The following is a 22,624-nucleotide window of genomic DNA, read 5'->3' as shown; positions in this document are numbered from 1 at the left end:
AGCACAAAAAAATTAGAATTTATGAAAAGTTGGGCCTAATGGACCTGTGTCTTATTTTTCAACTTTGCAACTATATAAATATCTAAATGCAATGATATCATGGCGAGTGAAACACTGAACAACTTTCTCACGGACTCCCCTACTCCTTGTTGGATCTTTGGCAATAACCAAGACACTACAGCTAAGGGATCTTGTGTTGGATCTTGTGTTGGATCATGGTGTTCTGGCCTCAGCCACTCATTTTAAAATATAAATGTAGAGCCCTGAAGTGGGTCTGGCATGCTCCAAGGTGGGTACAAAACGCACCTTGTTAGGTAAGTTAATTATATTAACCCAGAGTCGTCGGTACTTCCTGCGTTGGGACTACAGGAAGCTAAATCAACTTTCTATCAGGGGCAGGCTGGGCTAGGGAGCAAGAGGGCATCTGCTTCCCAGGCCGGTCCCATAATGGGCTACTTGGGCTGGGTCACTGGGTCACCTGCATTTTTTTCCTAAAATGTACCTAATAGGCTGCTAAGTTTAGTCTTGCGCCCCGGGCTAAAATTTGCCAGCCCTCCCCTGCCTACTATATGCTTTCGACTTTTTCCAGTCTCCGTAATTTTCGCCTTTTTTCTTGCTCGTTTATTTCACCTTATACCAACTCTCCCTGTCTTTGTTTTCTTTCTTTTCATCCTTGCTAATTGTTCTTTGGCGTTGGTCGTAATGTATCTATAATATAATTGTAAGCACATTAGGGCTATTTTACTAAAACTGCATTTAAGTGCAAAACTTGCTCTGTACCACAAACACCGATGTGCCACTATCCTAACTGATAGGGAGATCTACTGTCTTCTCCTGTTCACTATTGTATTCTTTATTTGCATCATAATACATGTAATTCTTTAAGATACAGTTTGAATCTAATTTGCATCTTAACCTTTATCCGTTTGATATTTGTTAGTCGGTATTAAGTTTGCATCTTAATAGTTGCTGTTTTGAACCTAATCTGGAAACAACTGTAAATCTGATTTGAAGCAGAGATTTCTTTTTCCTGCTCCTGAAAGACTCTATTGTTCGTTCTGTCTGGGCACGACCTGCTTTAATACAGTGAAAAGGTCACGTTCCGTCACTTGATTGTAAATGTCGTAGCGCAATTATAAGTGTGTGTCAAAACAGATGTGCCCAACATTAATACAGCAATTTCCTGACAAAATGTGTTTGCTATATCCAATAATGTGTTTTTTTACATCACAATGTAATAAAAAATGTATATTTCAATGTCCCTTGAAATAGGTCTAATTAGCTCTTTTCTAGCACTAGATTAATTTCAACAGTTTGTACAAATGTGAGTTATTATTGCTACAAGTACAATTAGACAAGAGAAAATATAATAAATATCAGCTTTGTGCTGTACAAAACATAAGAAACAATTATAAAACAATTATAGAACAATTTAGATGCTATATATTTCTGACCTGGAAAATGGAACTGGGAGCAATTGGCACTTATGTAATGAGCTTATTATCTGTTTTTCTTCAAAATTATTACAGCTCCTATTGTACTATGACCTATCTATTAACGTTATGATGAGATGTGGTTTCTGAAAACTTATTCTATTCTATCTCATTTACGTTTATCTTGTTATCTTGTCACAACTTTTTCCATGTGGACTAATACATATGTACATTGGTCCCGCTAACAAATTGGCTGTTTTATTTGCCCACCTGTGCCACGTTTATGCCCTGCCCCATATTGTATCCACCATTAACGCTTTCCATGGCCACAACCACAAATTCATCCTATCTATAGAAAGCAAATATTAAAAATACATGTAAAAATATGTATTAATAATAAAGTCCTATTTCAGACAATGTTTAAATATAATATGTAAATAATGAATTATTACTAATAACAACAAATATGTATGCCCACTCACACACCGATGCCACTATAGTCTGTGCCCTATCTGGCATTTCCTCAACTGTATTTATATGATGATTACTCTTTAAAATTTACTGAATAACATGCATGAGATTCATATTATAACAACAGATATCACATGTTTTAATTTAACCTCACTACGAGGGAATCTATGTACTTAAAGGCTCCTAATTTACACATCTGTTCTCATAGCAATTAAATTATTGGTTTTATATGAAGCCCATACCTTTATTTGGGACATTCACAATTTTAGGACTCTGGAGAGGTTTTGGAGACAAAATGGCAATTCAGGATCGTAAGGCAAGCCCCATGGTGAATACAATCCCCCAGCATGCCATGACCAGACCCCAATATGCCACGACCATGACTCCAGCATGCCACGACCAGCCCCCAACGCGCCGCATCCATGACTCCAGCATGCCATGACCAGGCCCCAACATGCCGCATCCATGACTACAGCATGCCATGACCAGGCCCAATATGCCACGACCATGACTCCAGCATGCCACGACCAGCCTCCAATGTGCCGCATCCATGACTACAGCATGCCATGACCAGGCCCCAACATGCCGCATCCATGACTACAGCATGCCATGACCAGGCCCAATATGCCACGACCATGACTCCAGCATGCCACGATCAGCCCCCAACATGCCGCATCCATGACTCCAGCATGCCATGACCAGGCCCCAACATGCTGCAACCATGACTCCAGCATGCCACGACCAGACCCCAATATGCCACGACCATGACTCCAGCATGCCACGACCAGCCTCCAACGTGCCGCATCCATGACTCCAGCATGCCATGACCAGGCCCCAACATGCTGCAACCATGACTCCAGCATGCCACGACCAGACCCCAATATGCCACGACCATGACTCCAGCATGCCACGATCAGCCCCCAACATGCCGCATCCATGACTCCAGCATGCCATGACCAGGCCCCAACATGCTGCAACCATGACTCCAGCATGCCACGACCAGACCCCAATATGCCACGACCATGACTCCAGCATGCCACGATCAGCCCCCAACATGCCGCATCCATGACTCCAGCATGCCATGAACAGGCCCCAACATGCTGCAACCATGACTCCAGCATGCCACGACCAGACCCCAATATGCCACGACCATGACTCCAGCATGCCATGATCAGCCCCCAACATGCTGCATCCATGACTCCAGCATGCCATGACCAGGCCCCAACATGCTGCAACCATGACTCCAGCATGCCACGACCAGCCCCCAACGTGCCGCATCCATGACTACAGCATGCCATGACCAGGCCCCAACATGCTGCAACCATGACTCCAGCATGCCACGACCAGCCCCCAACATGCCGCATCCATGACTCCAGCATACCACGACCAGCCCCTAACATACAGCAACCATGACTCCAGCATGCCGCAACCATGACTCCAGCATACCACGACCACGACCAGCCCCTAACATACAGCAACCATGACTCCAGCATGCCGCAACCATGACTCCAGCATGCCGCGACGAGCCATCAGCATACCGCAACCATGCCCCCTTTTTGACTGCGGTGCTCAAACAATTCCCAGATTTATGCTGTTGGAAGCTATGAAAGCCTCAATAACTATGTTAGTAGTAACTGCCTCCAAGTTGCAATGTTTGTGTATTATAGTCACACATTGTTTTAGCTATGGCTGTGACTTTTTCTTTTCATTGACAAAAAATATATGGTATTTGAAAGAGTAGATGGTCTTATCTGCATGCACACTGGTATAGAAGCAAACTCCCTCCGGAGGAAGCAGAAAATCAATGCTTTACACAGCAGCACGTTTGTAAGCAAAATGATGCATGTTTTACCCTATAGCGCAATAAATCCATAACTATAAACACTTAGGAGAGTGCTTGAGATAAAACTTACTATAGCTTTAGTGTGTTAAAAAATATAATCCCCCTTTAGCAATATTTTTGTTATTGAATACAAAAAAAATGTGAAAAATATACATTTTTGATTTCAAAAATAGCAAAATCTAACAGGAACAGTCTCCCCCTGAATAGTATATTAATGGCGTTCTATTTCTTTGGAACACAGCCGATCTTGAGACGTGCAACTCAAAATACACCTGTGAGGCCACAATTTTGTGCCTCCAAATTTGCCCAATTGTGGCCTACCCTAAATCAGGCACATAGTGTTCTGTGTCGTTGTAGAGTCTAATAGAAATGTATTATGATCATGTCCAGTGGTCAGGTCAGGTCATGTTGGAGGTGTAGTGTCCTATGTCTGTATAGAGTATAAAAGAATTGTATTATGATCATGTCTAGTGGTCAGGTCATGTTGGGAGACGTATCCTCCTATTTCTATATAGAGTGTTTAGAATTGTATTATGATGAGGTCCAGTGGTCAGGTCATGTTGGGAGACGTATCCTCCTATTTCTATATACATTGAACAGAATTGTATTATGATCATGTCCAGTGGTCAGGTCATGTTGGGAAACATATCAGCCTATTTCTATATAGAGTGTAATAGAATTGTATTATGATCATGTCCAGGGGTCAGGTCATGTTAGGGGTGTAGTGTCCTATGTCTGTATCGAGTGTAATAGAATTGTATTATGATCATGTCCAGGGGTCAGGTCATGTTAGGGGTGTAGTGTCCTATGTCTGTATACAGTGTAATAGAATTGTATTATGATCATGTCCAGTGGTCAGGTCATTTTGGGGTGTAGATTCCTATTTCTATATAGAGTGAACAGAATTGTATTATGATCATGTCCAGTTGTCAGGCTAGGTCATGTTGGGAGATGTAGTGTCCTATATCTGTATAGAGTGTAATAGAATTGTATTACAAAAATTTTTTATTTTTTTTAATTGTCTTTTATTAGTACTAAAATATTCTTATTCATTTTTAAATTGTGGCTTTTAAGTAGCACAACTTCCCTAAAAAAACAAAAAGATTTTTAAATCCAACCATCAATTTCAATAGCAAATAAAGCAAATCATGTTATTTATTTTCTTCTACGCTAAAAGACTGTAAAATGTTGGTAGATATACCCCTAAGACTGCCGCAATTGTAGAATGTAACTTCTTTTTTTGAAATTATTAGAGATATTGCTGGCAATCCTACTCTTGAGAATTTTTTTTTATAGACCTGTACACTCCATTCCATTGCCAATTAAATTCTGTGTGTTTGTTATAAATATTTACTGTCATGTTTCCCCCTAGGTTATAACCAATTTCAGCAATTTGGAAATATATATCTTAATATTATGTTGAATTCCGAGACCATGCGGAGAAATAGATATTTGTTTACCCAATGGAATAGCGGTTATATATTTCATTGTTCCATATACAAATTCACAGTATCAGCAAAACAATGATCTATTAAAGCTAGATTTAAAGTTTGTATTTCTGTGGAAAAAAATACAAAGCTTGCTTTCCCTGCTCTAATACTATATTCAAATTTATATTCTAGCTTAGCACCGGCTGATACACAAGGGAGTAGGAGCGAGGGAATGAAAATTCTTAAACCATTTAGAGGAAAAGAGTCACATGGGGATGGTCAATATGAAATGCTGTCTAGTTGTAGGAATAGAGGTTTCTGACATGTATGCCCTGGGAAGCGGATGTGGCTGTATGGAAACGTGATTGTTATAAGAAGTGCAGCCTGCATATTAAACTAGGAATTCACTAAATGTATATCTAAGGACCTGACTGAACATCTAACCAAGTGCAAAAACTAATTTGCAAATGACAATCAAACAGGAAGCGAGTAAATTGTATATGGGATAACACACTCTCTCCTGTTAATCATATGGACATTAGACATCAACCAGGGGTTCTCTGACCATATTAAACTTTACAATGAAAAATACAGGTTACAAAAATCTGAATTAAATTCTATTAACCATTTTTCTAATAAACACTGAATTAATGAGATCAGAAGGCACATTCTGTGCAGTGACTCAGAATTCACTCATTATACAGATATTATTTCCTGGATTTTAGAGATACGGTATATAACATAGTAACATAGTAACATAGTTGATGAGGTTGAAAAAAGACACCAGTCCATCAAGTTCAACCTATTTTGGGTCTCCTGCGATCCTGCACTTATATTTGAAATTAATCCAGAGTAAGCAACCGCCAATCTGTTTCAATTTTGAAAATCCCCCCAGACTCAATATTGCAATCCAATTTTTACCCTATATCCACTACTATCCTTTATTTTAAATTAACGGTCGTATCCCTGGATACACCTTTCCGCTAAAAATTTGTCTAACCCTTTCTTAAACATATCTATTGAATCTGCCATCACAACCTTCCCTGGCAATGAATTCCATATCTTGACTGCCCTTACTGTAAAGAACCCCTTCCTTTGCTGGTTGTGAAATTTCCTCTCCTCTAACCTTAGGGGATGACCACGTGTCCTGTGTATGGTCCTTGGGGTAAAAAGTTCCCATGAAAGCTCCCCGTATTGACCCCTAATGTATTTGTACATAGTAATCATATCTCCCCTTAGACGCCTCTTTTCTAAAGTAAACATGCCTAAACTGGCTAACCTTTCCTCATAACTTAATGACTCCATACCCTTTATCAATTTTGTCGCCCTTCTCTGAACCCTTTCTAGTTCCTATATACTATGTCCTGAGTCATTAAGGAGAGCAAAGGATAAAAAAGGAGTAACTTTGCACCTTGGCAAAACCATGTTGCATTGGAGGGGGAGGTAAATTTAAAATGTGGAGACAGATTTGCAGATGGGATAGGACATGTCCTAGATCAACTTTAAATTTCAGTGTAAAAATAAAGCTATCAAGTATTTGTGTGCTAGATGAAAAAACAGCCAGTACTTAACTTATGTGCAACATAATGAACTAATTTGCACCCCTTTGCATTGTAACATGGTTTGTCCCAAAGAACATATACCCCTTTTTTTGCCTTACTTTCCTTAATGACTCAGGACCTTTATGTATAAACTCCTGTAACTAATATCTGTATAACCAGTGAATTCTAAAGTCATGGCTTATAATCGATGAGTATTGATGTCATAACTTCAGTGTTCATTAGGAAAACTTGTATATTATAAGGAATAATGCACCTACTAAAACACCTAAACATGCTTCGGCTGTACAGTGCAATTATTATTTTATTATAATGAATTATTATTATGGATATTAGAAGTCACCTCGGCTTTCCGTGATTGTATAAAAGCACTCAGCCTTCTGCTTTGTGCTTTCATATGGTCACAGAACTCCTTTGTGACTGCAAATATCTACATAAATTAACAGTAGGCAGTGAATTATCCCATATATTAACATCACTCGTGTATTCTAAAAATATATGTATTTCATTTTAGCTTCTGCAAGCACTAACTCTGTGTTATTTGCATTCAAATTGCCATATACTGCTTTTATAAAGCCCCTAGGATTTGAAGTTAGTAGAAATTAAAAGTTTAGAGTGGAAGTGGCAATTGAAGGAGAATATTTTCTTAAAGTGAATCTGTCGGCTACAAGGCAGACATTTTGTGGGCTTAACAGCTGCTAAGAAGCAGTGACATCACTGAGGCTGTCTGACTTTTGAGGCCTGACATTTAATCATGAGGTACTGATTCCTTGCTAGTGGATAGGCTACAGTCTCAGTGATGTCACTAGCTCCTAGTGAATCGATTGGCTGCATTCTCATGGATGTTGGTTCAACCCACAAATGGCTGCCTCCACTATGTGTTGGTAACAGTTCCACTTTAAAGGTACTTTTTAAGATATAAGTTGCCTTGTATGAAAGAGCTGCTAACAACATTTATAAATACATATGTAAAAGACAAATGTGAACCAAACTTATTAGAGGGGAGAAACTAGTCCTACTAAGGTTAAGAGAATCTTTGCTGGGGGAGCAGAGTTTTGGTAAGGATTTGTTGGTTGTATAGAGTTTTTACACATCCTTATACACATTACACCGAACTTCCTCAATTGTCATTATCTTTGTTAATTTGTAAATTTTCATAAAACTCTGAAGCGCCGAAGAGTCAGGGTAACAAATTATGCAAAGTACAAGTCATACGTAAAAACAGAAATAGTATATAAGTGCTCTTGATCAAGAACGCATTTATATCCTAGTCAGAGTTGGATCGTCCATTATTCAATCTAAACTCCCACATTGGGCTCAGAGGGCATTGAGGGACCTGGATTACTCTAACCCATTTTATGTGATTATTTTTGAAAAACAGAGGGTATAGAACGGTGTCCAAACTAGTATCCTGCCTAGGACCTCATGTGGGCTTAATCAGGCTCTGATAATAGTTGCCTGTATGCAAATCAGGAACAGATAGGAAAGGCTAATTTGGTAAATGGCCCTTATTTGGCATGGAAATGATGAAATGACCCTATATTGTAGGGGACTTCTCAGGGGCAAACGCAGTATTTGTAGAGAGGGGTTTCCACACCACGCCACCAGTGGGCGTGACCAGCATGCATGGGGGTGTGGCTATAATTTTAGACAGTGCTTGGCTGCTCTCCAACTCTTCCTATCCCCATAATATACATGGGCAATGCTGCGTGCACGCAGCTTTCCCTTTTCAAGCAGAGCTGTGTGAAGCTAGAGCAGGGTCCAGCCACCTCAATCATACAGTGCCCCAGGCTTAGAGGGGGGTTTCCAGGCCCTAGAAACCCCCCCTCGGTTTGCCTATGCTTCTGTGTCTTATCATAAATTCATCTGTAACTGAACTTTTATGAACGCTATTTTGTAGCATGGCTGTTGATGTAACAATAACGTAAGAATAACGATTTCGCTTTTTTATCTCTTGGCTACAGGAGGGATTTTTGAGACCCAGGAGAATGAGCCAGTTAATGTTGAAGAACTAGCCTTCAAGTTTGCCATCACCAATATTAACCGGAACAGAACGCTGATGCCTAACACCACACTAACCTACGACATCCAGAGAATCAACCTCTTCGACAGCTTCGAAGCTTCCAGGAGAGGTACACCTGCCTTAATTTTTTAAGTAATTTTGTTTTGTCTGCACTCAAAGCCGCTTGATCAGGAAATGTATTGCACTTGCCTGGGTATCTTCTGAGTCGTCACCCAGTAACTGATGGAATTTTCATTAAGACCAGAGGTGTTGATAGTCGAGTTTATCCCAAACTGCGGAATTCCTGGGTATGGGAACTTAGCTGTTCCTCTAGTTGGAAGAATAGGGATTTATTATTGAAATCATATAATTTCATTATTCTTTTTTTTTGCAGTTTTATACTAGCATTTGGGTGCGTCGCATTTGTGTTGCGTTTTTTCAGAACACGTCTTGTTTCATTCAATGCTTTTAGCTCAAGTTTGGCACATCGTGGAGCCTACAGTGACTTCCAAAGACCACAAATTGCTAGTAATAATACAAGTAACAAAAACGAACTTGACATACATTTTCAATCATGTTTAACAGAAAAAAATGCCATTTAGTGCAAGGCCTACAGACCATGTACATAGATTAGTCTCTTTTACAGTCGCTTATCATCTGGCTGTGGTACCATAATTCAGAAATTAGTAAAAAAGATAGAGGCATAAAAAAAGTTGGTGTTATAATTTTCAGACAGCTTTCTTATGTAGGCAATATGATCTTAGAGAACAGCTATAAGAATCTTATTATAAGATTATATTCCCTCTACCATGTTAATCTGGAGGTAACAGGAATTTGGACGATAGGGAAATAAGCATTATAAATTGAAATAGTCTGCAAGAGAATAACCATTCGTAAGAAATTTCACACATTAAAATCACCATCAGCTTAAAGATACAAATGCCGCAAGTTATTAAATGGTATCTCCACTCAAAATGATATTGCCTAATTAAAATCATTATGGTGGGTACTACAATATACTGGAATCATTCAGGACCGATACTTGAAACAGGACTGACCTCCCCAAAGAGGATTAGTAACCATGGTAACATCAATACAGGCCGCAGCTTGTTTTGTAGATTTTTCAACAGGCAATTTCAGGCAGAAATTATTTTTTCAAGAAACAGGATTCATTCCATTATTGTGTAGTATCCAGCATAATTACTTCAATTAGTAACTTTTGAGCGGAGTTACCCTTTAGGGCAAGGAACATTATGCATACCACAAAGGTCAGGCCTGACTTTTACCATCTATCAATTTTTTTCTGATGTTAAGGAGAGGAAAAAGGTTGACTTTTGTGAGAACATGTAAAGGACTCTCAGGGAGTAGATTTACTAAAACATCCATAAAATTAAATGTGAAGGTGTTGCCCATATTAGCCATCAGGTCCTAACAAACATTTATCTAGTTTTATTAAGTCTACCCCTCAACAATGGGTATCATATATCTGTCATTGCTAATTTTTTAATAAATGTGGTTCTGAAACATTAGGCAATATTACATGTGTAGCCTAAGAGAAGTATAAAAGGTGAAATTACCTCAATTCACTTCCGGTAATGTCTCTTTCTCTTCATCCCAATGGCCTACTGACTTAACCATTGCCTGGCTTCTGATTTACGTATTATATACACAAACCACCTCTGCAATGCTGGAGTAGTGTATTGGGAGGATTAGACTAACCTAGCAATTTTGGATCAAATATAAAATGTGCAGACAGATTTAGAGTTGGAAGGGTGGGTGTCCTAACACACCTCTAAATTGCAATTTAAAATAAAGCTGCCCAGTATTTGTGTGCGACATGATAATAGCAGGCAGAATTTTCCCTGCATGCAAAAAAAATTTACGTTTGCATCATAATATGGTTTGTCCAGGTGCAATATTGAACAATTTCATTGGATTTGCTCCTAAATCTAAATAATGGCCCTTGGTGTGGGTAAAGGGACTGACCGTTACAACTGAGATATGAGACATAAGGATGATTAGAATAAGTACACCCCATATTTTGAAACAAACAAAAAAGAAGATTACAGTAGCTTTCCTTGCAGGAAGAGTGAGCACCTAGCATAAAAATATATTAGATGGAAAGCTGTCATTCCACTTATACACTTATTTCAGCTTATGTAAAAACTGGATTGCAGGGTCCCTGGAGTGAATGGAAGAGAGTGGATGGACAATTATTGCTCATGCTCAGCCTCTGTCTGCTGATGACACTGTTTACATTATTATACTGACCTACCCTTAGTCAGCTGACACCATGTATTATTACATAGTCTCAAATCTCTCTCAGCTGATAACACAGCAATAAACCCAGACAAAGAACCTAATATATACTGTATTAACTTCCTAACTCTATTTACTTTATTTCCCCTCAGCTTGTGACCAGCTTGCTCTTGGTGTGGCGGCATTATTTGGACCATCCCACAGCTCCTCAGTCAGCGCCGTCCAATCTATCTGCAATGCTCTGGAGGTTCCCCATATCCAAACGCGATGGAAACACCCCTCAGTGGATAATAAAGACATGTTTTTTATCAACCTCCACCCAGACTATGCTGCAATTAGCCGGGCTGTGCTGGACCTGGTGTTACATTATAGCTGGAAGACAGTAACCGTGGTGTATGAAGACAGTACAGGTACCTATCATCATATAAACTCTTTATATTCATATAAGTGACCTGTCCCTCCAATGTAGAAAATGGGGGAATCCATCTACTGAGATCCTCATCGTTACCTTAAGCAAGGAGCAGCCAACTTGCCTATCTAGCACTGTTAAAGAGGACTGGACAGTTTAAGTCTTCCCACGCTGTGAGCACACAGCACAGGTTGGCTCCCAGCTTCAGGTAACAGATTGAGACCTGGAGCAGAGAATGGAATTAAAAAAGAACTTCACACTTAAAATGTATCATCAAATGCAAAACTGAACATATGGTGCCCTCATCCTCTGATCCTGAGGTCCTATGAAAGCCTTTTCCAAACACAACATTTTAAAATGTTTAAGTCTTGTGTGAAGATACATGACAAAACAGTCAGTATTTAACTTACCGTATATACTCGAGTATAAGTCGACCCGAATATAAGCCGAGGCACCTAATTTTACCACAAAAAACTGGGAAAAAGTATTGACTCGAGTATAAGCCTAGGGTGGGAAATGCAGCAGCTACTGGTAAATTTCGAAAATAAAAATATTGGGGGGTGGCATCAATGCATTAGATTAATACACAAATTTTTTATTAAATCTCTGTTTGTAAACTAATAAGAGACTATCAGTAAATGTTAATCTGGTGTGGAGGAGAAAGAGGGGTCATTCTTGATGAATTGTCTTGTGACCTTTGAATCTTGGCATGGCCAGATATATGTTTTTCATGGATGTTTCTTACATGTGATGAGTGTTAGTATAAATGTCTTTAAATTAAGTAGAAACATGGCTCAACTGGAGAACAGGTACACAAAATCTCTTTGAGAGAGAGATTGATTTTACTTACCGTACTTACTGGGATTAAACAGTTGGCATACCAAGCTGGAAATTCCGGTTACCCTGGTGTATTGAAGTCCGTTAAAACGACACTACACAAGGAGCGATCATCAGCAGGGTGTCCCCAAAAAGAAGAAGCAGAGTTTGGCTCCTAACTCACCCCCAAGACATAAGAGCCGCCAATACAACAGTCGAGGAAAGAGAGAGAGGTCTTCAGACTATCACTTCCGCAGTGGAACGCATGTGCGTTCCACAGACAGGAAGTTCGGCATTTGGAACGCAAGTTTGCGTTCCAAATGCCGAACTTCCTGTCTGTGGAACGCACATGCTTTCCACTGTGGTAGTTAAGACCTGAGGGACCGGAGAGGTAAGTTCACTCGTGTATAAGCCGAGTGGGGCTTTTTCAGCATAAAAAATATGCTGAAAAACTCGGCTTATACACGAGTATATACGGTATGTGCAAAACAGAATACTAATTTGCACCTGTTGCATTGTAAAATGGTTTTGTCCAGGAGACTGATATAAGAAGTTTCTTAAGTTAAGATCCTTAATGAATCAGGCCCTAACAATTTTATCTTAGTTGTTTGCGTTTTGATTTGCTATATCGCTAGAAGAATATATGTCTATTTAAAGCGGTAGTTCACACGGCGAAGAGATTCCTCCTATTGCTACAGCCACCTCAGGATGGAGATAGCAGGGTATCTTCATAGAATACATGCTTCATTTATTTATGTAAATAAAGAATTTATTCATGCTGCAATGCCAGCATAATTATATATATATATATATATATATATATATATATATATATATATATATATTTCCTATTTTTTAAATTATTTTAAACATTTATTTTTAAAATATTTGAAAGTGACACCAGAAGCCCAAGCCGGTCTATGTATGTGCAGACCCATCCAGTACTGGCTGGCGGAGTGGAAGATTACTCTTACCGTTGCCAGCTGGTATTACCAAGGAGCCGAGTGTAACTCAGCTGCTAATGGCAATATCTTATTGGCAAATCATGGCTATTCGGGCTGTTTAAATGTGGCCTGTCATAAGCTGTTAGTGATTAGGGAGATTGTCATGTTGCATCAACTAAAATAATTACTGCACAGCATTTACTGACAAATCTTAGACCCAGTGCTACGCAATGTACAACAGCGTAGTTGCCAATTTGTCCCTGTAACTTTGTGTCCCTGCAAATGTCCTTATTTTACAGAATTGACAAACAGTGCATAAGAGACAGAGAGATTGTTGAAAGATATGTAAATATTTACAAAGGTAAAATGTGAAAGAAGTAAACATATGTGCGATAATGCGCCCCTACTGTGCATTATATGTCACTAATAAGATTCCTACATTATATATATAAGGCATAAAGCCACAAGTCAGTGCTACTATAAAGATCAGGGCTAAGCACAGGATTTTTATTGTGAGATTCTGTCACGGATGTTATCCCGTAATGGTAAGAGAGCCAGTTCCAGCACATACTCTGAGGCAATAAGGGGTATATTTACTAAACTGCGGGTTTGAAAAAGTAGAGATGTTGCCTATAACAACCAATCAGATTCTAGCTATCATTCTATAGAATGTCCTAAATAAATGGCAGCTAGAATCTGATTGGTTGCTATAGGCAACATCACCACTTTTTCAAACCCGCAGTTTAGTAAATATACCCCAAAGAGTCAGCCAGTTCTGAGGCATTGGCTGAAACGATCTGATTTCAGGCCATCAAAGGCAGAATGCATGGGTTAAAGGATCACAAAAAAACTGATGCAGGAGTGAGATACTGATCAGTCATTAATAATCTGGCAACCACAGTTTGCCAGTGTTGGTCTCTTATAGCAGTGCCTGGCTTTTCTACTGTTGTCACCACTTACCTGCAGCTGTGATTCCCTCAATCTAGTTGTTAGCAAAAGTAGGAGACTGATATTTCACTGACTGCCTTCTATAACAACCCTTTGCTCATAGGACACTTTACCGCAGGGGTTGGCAACCTTTTTCTATCAGAGTGCTGGCTAAAATCTAGTGAAGCCCAGGTGTGCCAGTTGGGTGTGATATATATCTAATATATAAATGCCTAGTGGCGTGTGTTAGTCTGTCTGTGTGTGTGTGGAAAAAATTAAACCAAGCTGCAGCGCCACCTGCTGGGCGGAGTTATACACTGACCTACTAAATTCTTAGTGTGTGTGGAAAATAAATTCAGAAAGGGCTGAAATTTGGTATACTAAGATGTTTTTAATTTGTTAATTTAATTTGTTAATTGTTAAAAGTGTTTATAAAGATTTTAAAAAAATATATATATATATTTCTTGAAGGAGAAGTGACAGTTGGGAGTGGTTGGTGGTTGCCGGGGGTGACAGTGGGGAGTGGTTGGTGGTTGCCGGGGGTGACAGAGCGAGAGGAGTGTGATACTCAGGACCGCTGAGAGAGATCTCTGTGTCTGGATAGACATCTGGATAGATGTGGCGATGAAAATGAAGGATGAGGTGATGGAGAAGACAGATGAGGTGGTGACATGTGGACAAAACCACGTTAAAAAAGGACGCTTACGTCGGGAAGTAACGCTCTTCCCCTGAGGAGGCCTGGGCTAGGCCCTAATGCATGACAAGAACCTTTTTAACACCTTAAGTAGCTTGATTTGACTAGAATGCATGAGTATCATGCACGGGTTAACTTTTATATATATATATATATATACACACACATACACATACATACAAACATACATACATACATACAGGGCTGCCTAGAGAAATTCATGGCCCCAGTATAGCAACTTCATGTGTTCCCCTTTATAGTCAAGCATGGGGAAAAAAATGTTGTGCCGCGGAGCGACATTTTTTTTATCATGCAAGTGGTCATACAATTAGGGGCGTGGCAGTGCATCATTGGGGGTGTGTCTAGCAGGTGAAAAGCACCAGGCCACCCTCTTACAGAAAAATGCATTACTCACACATGCCCCCTTGCTCAGCAGCTTTGCTCACATATGTCCCCTCTGCCCACATACTTTAATCACACTTGCCCCCCCTCCTCCCAGCACCTTTAGTCACACATGCCCCCTCTCCAACACACCTTTTTACGTTATTCTCCACTGCACAGCATGGGAAGATATCCAGCAGCCCGCCGAGTACCATGTGACCACTGCAGTCACATGACCTGGCATCTGAAGATACCTGAGCTGAGGGGGGATTTAGCTACTACCGATCCCCCCTGCACTCAATAAAAAATAAAAAAAAGTACTTTTAAAATAAAAAAATGTATTAACAAAGATAGGTCTCGGGCAATTTGTAGCCGCCCCTTCCCCTCTCAGCTATATATATATATATATATATATATATATACATACATATATATATATATATATATATATATATATATATATAATTTTATGAGGCTAATAGCATATTAACAGTAAGGGACCAGCAAAAAAACGTTATGCCGCACAGTAGTGCCCCAGTTCACATCATACCTCATAATTGTGTCCCCAATTCATCTTATGCCTCATAGTTGTGCCCACAATTCAAACTTTGCCACAGTTGCCCCATAAATATATAGCATGCCACAGTTGCCCCCATAAATACATTGTATGCCACAGTTGCCCCCATAAATACATAGTATGCCACAGTTGCCCCATAAATATCTAGTATGCCACAGTTGCCCCCACAAATACATAGTATGCCACAGTTGCCCCATAAATAGATTGTATGCCACAGTTGCCCCCATAAATACATAGTATGCCACAGTTGCCCCCATAAATACATAGTATGCCACAGTTGCCCCCATAAATACATTGTATGCCACAGTTGCCCCCATAAATACATAGTATGCCACAGTTGCCCCATAAATATCTAGTATGCCACAGTTGCCCCCACAAATACATAGTATGCCACAGTTGCCCCATAAATAGATTGTATGCCACAGTTGCCCCATAAATACATAGTATGCCACAGTTGCCCCCATAAATACATAGTATGCCACAGTTGCCCCCACAAATACAAAGTATGGCAAGTATATGTGCCCATCAATTTGCTGCCCTTACTTACCTTTGTAGACTCGTCTTTCTCCAGAATCCTGGGTGGGAGCTGCTTCAATAAAACAGCCGGTGATGGCCGAAACGGCTGCTTTGCTGAAGCTGCTTCATTACTGAAGCAGCTTCACTGTGGCATAATGAAGTATGGGTAATGAAGCTGCTTCAGCAAAGCAGCCGTTTCGGCCATAATCGGCTGTTTTGCTGAAGCAGCTTCAGCGCCGGCGTGCCAGACAAAAGTGGTCAGCGTGCCACGTCTGGCACGCGTGCCGGGGGTTGCCGACCCCTGCTTTACCGGATGCCTGCCAAAGTAATCTGTGTTGTGGGTTGTGACACATTCCAATTTTTAACCATCATAACTTGGATGCCTCATTTCAAACCTTCCCCATACTTTGTATAATCTTACATTACTTACTTAACCTAACTAAACTAACGACACAGAGACTGTAATACGTGGCAAAATTAGGACACAGTTTATTTATCTGAACTGGTGGCGGAGAAAGTGCACTGCGAGACAGCTAACGACTGATAGCTGAACCAAGTGTGAACATGGCAACTAGCCTTGTATCCACATAGCAAAAACCGGGCTACTAAATAACTGCTTGGCCGGCGCTAAATCTGGCGGCAGGTGAGCCCACCCCCTCACGACTCACATTAACGGATCCCTCACACAAAAAGGACCAAGAGTCGCTTTACCTCGAAGGGGGCAGTGACCTGAGGCCAATCAGCGATAGCACCGTTTTCATCAGCCGCTGCCTGCAGTGCCCTTCCTACCTATTGTGCCTGCTCTGAGACGCGGGAAAAAACAGTAATTAAAACATGAAGCCAACAGAACTTGAATCCAAGGGCGGGTGGGCGGGATCTTGTGAAGCAGAAAGATCTGGATTCTTTCCAAGGGGATATATATATAAGGTGACCAGCCCTCCCACTTTTTCCACTATTGGTCGACCTGATCCCAGGATAATTTAACCCTCAAGGGTAAGTGCAAGCTATTGAAAACACACATGTATGCTGCTTAAGTGCGTTCGTCTTTAGGGACTCTCTTTTCATACTTTCACTAAAATATTCATGTTCTATTTACATACATACAGTATTTGGTGACAGCATTAGCTTGAAAGTAGAAGTCTTTTGGTCGGTGCTTAGTGCTTAGGTGCAAAAATAAAGGTCTCCACCAAACTCAGAAATTGGACATAAAAATTCTTTAATGTTCTGCAACAAAATATCTGAAAATAACACCTAGCCCCCATTCAGGGCACTATACTCACTTCTGGGCCTCTCTCTAACCAGTCAGCAGTTATGCCGATTACTGCTTTTTTGGTTGAGAATATAAGTGCAAAGTCAAAGTATTTTGTAAAGGATTCTGCACAAACTACTCTTGGTGAACAGACTATGGGATATATTTACTAAACTGCGGGTTTGAAAAAGTGTAGATGTTGCCTATAACAACCAATCAGATTATATTTATCATTTATTTAGTACATTCTACAAAATGACAGCTAGAATCTGATTGGTTGCTATAGGCAACATCTCCACTTTTTCAAACCCGCAGCTTGATAAATTTACCCCCTGGAGTGGGTAATGAGCAATATAAGGCTGATATGAGCAGATCAGAACCTGTGTGGTGAAAAGTGACAGCCAGGGACCCGGGACAGAGGGGAGGAGCTCCCCTAGCAATCTGTGGAGAGGGTCCGTGGCCTGATTCCACCACAGTCGAAGTACATCATGGCAGAGAGAATATGAGTGAAATGGGACAGATTTGAGGGAGAAATTACCACAGAATGTGGCTGTATGATACAGAGTAGAGCTCAGTCCGAGGGAATATTTTGCATTACCTCAGTATATAATGGTATGACTGAGAGACACAGCACCTGAGTGAGTGACCCCAGGGACATCCTGCTGTGAGCACAGAAGCAGCAAACATGTGAAGTGTCACCCCCGCAGAGGAGGGGTGAGCAGGGCTGAGAGAACACTTGCAAGGATAGTGCCAGAGCCAAGTGTGTGATGTTATCCAGGGAGCTGTATATATCTGATTTATTATTGCGATCCCACTTAATGGACATTGCCAAAAAACCCACATGTGGGGACCCTCTGGCCACATATTCCCACACCCCATGGCAAAGCAAAGAGCAAGTGAGAAGGTGCAGTACCCACCTAAGCAACCCAGGCCACTCACACACACTGAGCACATCTGGTGTAGATGGTTGATTCCAGATACCCAGGATTCCCCTGACCTTACCTTTACAGGTCATGTTATCTCTTATACAGAAACCTGCTATCCCCAAACGTTCCAAATCCAGAAGGGAAAAGCAATAAATTCTTGCAGTATTGGCATCACTTGTATTAACAGTGAATAACGTGTAGACCATTGCAGCGTCTAGTCTAGCTCAGTGATTTAAGGTTACATAGAAGCTTGTTCAGTGCTTGGGATTAAAGCCCTATCACCTTCATTGTGGACTACCTGAAAGAGGTGAGTGTTGGCCTATTTTAAATTACATTTACTAAGAAGGACTGCTACTGGGCCCACACCACTAAGGGAAAGCGCTACGGAATATGTAGGTGCTATATAAATAAATGATGATGATGATGAAGGAAACCTATACATGTTCAACTCCCCCACACAAGATTCCCCATGCCAGGGTATACTGTAGCCTGTTATCCTGCTCTGTGTTACCGGATACAATTTGTAGGGGGTAGTGGAAGATATTGCACAGGGACTCTGGAAGTTTTCGTTATGCCAGTGATCCAAGATAATGGGCTATGCTCTGTTTTAATGCTGTGCCCAAATCCCAAACCCCACTGAACCTCCACTGTCAAACCTCTGTGGCACAAATCGTCAACCTTAGGCCCTGTGCTACACAATGTACAACATCGTAGTTGCCAATTTCTCCCTGTAACCTCGTGTCCCTGTAAATGTCCCTATTTTTCAGAATTGAGGAAGAGCACAATACATTCCCTTCTTTTTCTAACGTTAGATGCTATTTTTACCATCTATTTTCATTCCCAGAGCTTTAAAAGAAAGAAAAAGATTGAAATTTACTGTATAAAATGCCAAAACATGCTATTAACAACTATTATCACAATCAGTAAATGATTGGGATTAAATGCGCCAATGTCTGAATGTCTCAGCAGCAAAGTATCACTAGGAACAATGTAAAAATGTTAATCACACCTTTGCTCCTCTTTTCTGAACTGTACCAGAAAAATGAATAGGAATCTAATTGGTTGCTAAAGGCAACCACGTATTTTCTACACATTGTAATTGTACATCATTTTCATAAATGGCTCCAGCATATGTTTGTGAAGTTTTTATTTTTTTTATTTTTTTTGCTGATAACTGAAATCCAATCTCTGAAAGATGCCTGGTTCACATGTGATGCATTTTTGAAGACAAGCTATCATCCTAATTAAGTCCTCTTCTTAACAGTAACATTGAGCTTGATGCTGAGCTTGACGCACATTGGGCGTAATATACACTTAAAAATGCCGCCCATAAAAATAGTGTATTTACACCCACATGTTGAGTAAGTTTTCTTACTCACATTTTCTGGACAAAACCATGTTGCAATGCAAGGGGTGCAATTTAGTTTATTATTTTGCACATAAGGAAAATACTGTCTGGTTTTTCATGCAGCACACAAATACTTGATAACTTATTTGCACATTGAAATGTAAAGTTGATCTAGGACATGCCCTACCCCAACTATAAATCTGCCCCCACATTTTAAATTAACATCCCCCTCCAATGCAACATGGTTTTGCCTTACTTGCTTACTTTTGCTTAACTTTCCTTAATGAATCAGGCCCATATACGCCAGATTTGCCTCAAAACATACATACACCCACATACACTCAACTAGGTCAAAAGCACAAGCAAAATTTGTTAATATTTTTTTTTTATTTTAGTGAAAAACACACTCACTATTAGGTGTCATGTAATACAGCATTTCAATGAAAGCAAAAAAAACAATATATTTTTAAAATACTCCCACAAACTTTTAGAGTATATGCACAATCAAGGAACGCCACACGGCTGATATTCTCCCTCTGAATATTCACCTTCTACCGCTTAAATTAAAAATAGATAACTACTTAATACCTGAAATAAACACGGACACAGGTTTGAATTTTGGCGCACTACGGTCACGGTTTTAATTGTGTAAATGATGGTTGCAACAAAAGCAATTGCAAGTTCAGCTAACCAGCTAATACTATACAAACAAACATTGGGATGGCCAACCGGCCCAGAATTCCAGGCGCTAACTTAACGGCATCAGGGGATTCGCAGAGATGACCGTAACAGAGATTTAGATCCAAGGATAAGAATGTTGCGGCCAAACTTAACTCTTTGGCCATGTATTAACCGCTGAGTGCACTGCTTCCCCGCCGACTGTACCTTGTCTGAATAAGGAAAAAGAAGGTTAGAAACACCTTGCAAACCAGACATAATTAACAGACAAGTCATGACAGGGCGGGATGGAGGGATTTCCTGAAGTAAAAGAGGGAGAACTTCCTGTTCTTGGATGCTATATAGGCTTGTTTCACCACACCACTTCGATCCTATTGGCTAATTCAAAACAAGCCAGGGAAAACTGAGGATAAGTGCAATCTAGGCCTACAAGCCTGGCGTTACGGGTATTCATTCCTGTGCAGAGCTTCATTTATCATGAATAAAGTGCCTATCAGTTTCAGGGGGGAATTCACAAACAGCCAATCAGAAGCGTCTAGCTAGTACTAGCGTTCGTCATCAGCATCCTTAGATCATTCAGCTCAGCAGCAAAGTGTTCCGTGAAGGAATGTTTCCCACTCCTGGGGCAAACAGGACTACAGTGTGCTCTCTATGGATCAACAGGGTTTTTTTCAGGATGAAAGGCTGAACTCGATGGACGTACAGTGACTTTAAAAAGGATTTAACCCCTTCGACATTTTTTAAACATTTTTCTTACATCATGGAATGAAAAGGGATTAATTCCAGGATTCTTATCACTATTCAACACAACATGCTCTGTAATGTCTAATCAAAAAGCAAAAATACCTATAGATTGTTTTTCATTGCAATGTGAATATAATATATTCGAACCTGATGGATTCCCAGCTGTAATTACAACTAAAGGTTATACATAGGGTCAATCATTGTCTTTTTCCTTATTTGTAATTAATTAAGAAATATCTTTACAGCTGTATTTTTAATTATTATTTCAGATTGCAGAGTATTCTGTGTGGATCCGTGGTGAGAGTTCCTGAATAAATATATCAATTTATAAATGAATCCAACCTGATGTAAGAAAATAAAATGTGAAAAATTATTAAGGGAAAACGTTTATAGCTATGTAACAATGTAATGCGGCCACAAGCTGAACTCTTTAACTGTAATCCATGGGTAATATGTCATTTTAGGGCAGCACGGTGGCTCAGTGGTTAGCACTTCTGCCCCACAGCACTGGGGTCATGACTTCAATTCCCGACAATGGCCTTATCTGTGTGGAGTTTGTATGTTCCTCCGAGTGCTCCAGTTTTCTCCCACACTCAAAAACCATACTAGTAGGTTAATTGGCTGCTATTAAAATTGACCTTAGTCACTTTCTGTCTGTGTGTGTGTGTTAGGGAATTTAGACTGTAAGCTCCAATGGGACTCATGTGAGTGAGTTCTCTGTACAGCGCTTGCGAATTTGTGGCATTGTATAAATAAAGTAAATAACATTGTAAAAAAAAAAACTGCCAAATTAAATGCAATAGTAATAATGAGCAACGACATGATGTGTAAGTACAGACAGTGAACAAGTCATGTGTGATCCATAAGAGATTAATGAAATCCTTATTTCAATTGAGATGACTGTCTCCTTGTTGAGGGTGTTTTGCAGAGACCTGTTCTTGTATCTATGTTTCCTAATGATATTCCTCTGTAATTCCAAAAGCTTTATCTCTGTGCTCCATATTGATAAAACAGGGTTAAGAGTTCACAGCTGTGCAATGGAAACGGCAGATAACCCAATGACTTCAGCAAAGGATACATTTAATGAAGTTAAATTGTCTCCAAGAATCTTTTTTTTTTCCGTGTTTGTCTTTTATTTGCAATGTCCCTTTAGAATCATGTCAGACTGGCCACTGTTTATTCACCTGTATACACGTCCTTATCATTAAGTAGCCGGGTCATTAGAAACTGTGCCATTGTGTATCTAAGAATGCAGATTAATTCTGATTTATGTAAGGATCGCACAATACTCAAAATCATTTCAGGTTTCCAGTCATATTAGATGTCCTTCTGGGTGAGCAGCTTGGTGGCTCAGCGGTTAGCACTTCTGCCTCACAGCACTGGGGTCATGAGTTTAATTCACAACCTTATCTGTGAGG

The 22,624-nt window shown here is 40.1% G+C and overlaps 1 protein-coding gene across 6 annotated transcripts in view; it reads left to right on the top strand.

Annotated features, from left to right (window-relative positions):
* GRIK1 (glutamate ionotropic receptor kainate type subunit 1) overlaps positions 1–22,624 on the top strand; it is a 353,375-nt gene that overhangs the window by 141,639 nt on the left and 189,112 nt on the right. For all 6 annotated transcript variants that reach the window (XM_075197143.1, XM_075197141.1, XM_075197144.1 and 3 more), the window contains exons 2-3: positions 8,701–8,868; positions 11,150–11,407. In XM_075197143.1, coding sequence (XP_075053244.1) covers positions 8,701–8,868; positions 11,150–11,407 — 426 coding nt within the window. The remainder of the gene's footprint in view (positions 1–8,700; positions 8,869–11,149; positions 11,408–22,624) is intronic.

Source organism: Mixophyes fleayi, chromosome 2 (genome assembly GCF_038048845.1).
Source record: "Mixophyes fleayi isolate aMixFle1 chromosome 2, aMixFle1.hap1, whole genome shotgun sequence".
Classification (NCBI taxonomy): domain Eukaryota; kingdom Metazoa; phylum Chordata; class Amphibia; order Anura; family Limnodynastidae; genus Mixophyes; species Mixophyes fleayi.
This window is presented reverse-complemented; position numbering and strand designations above follow the sequence as displayed.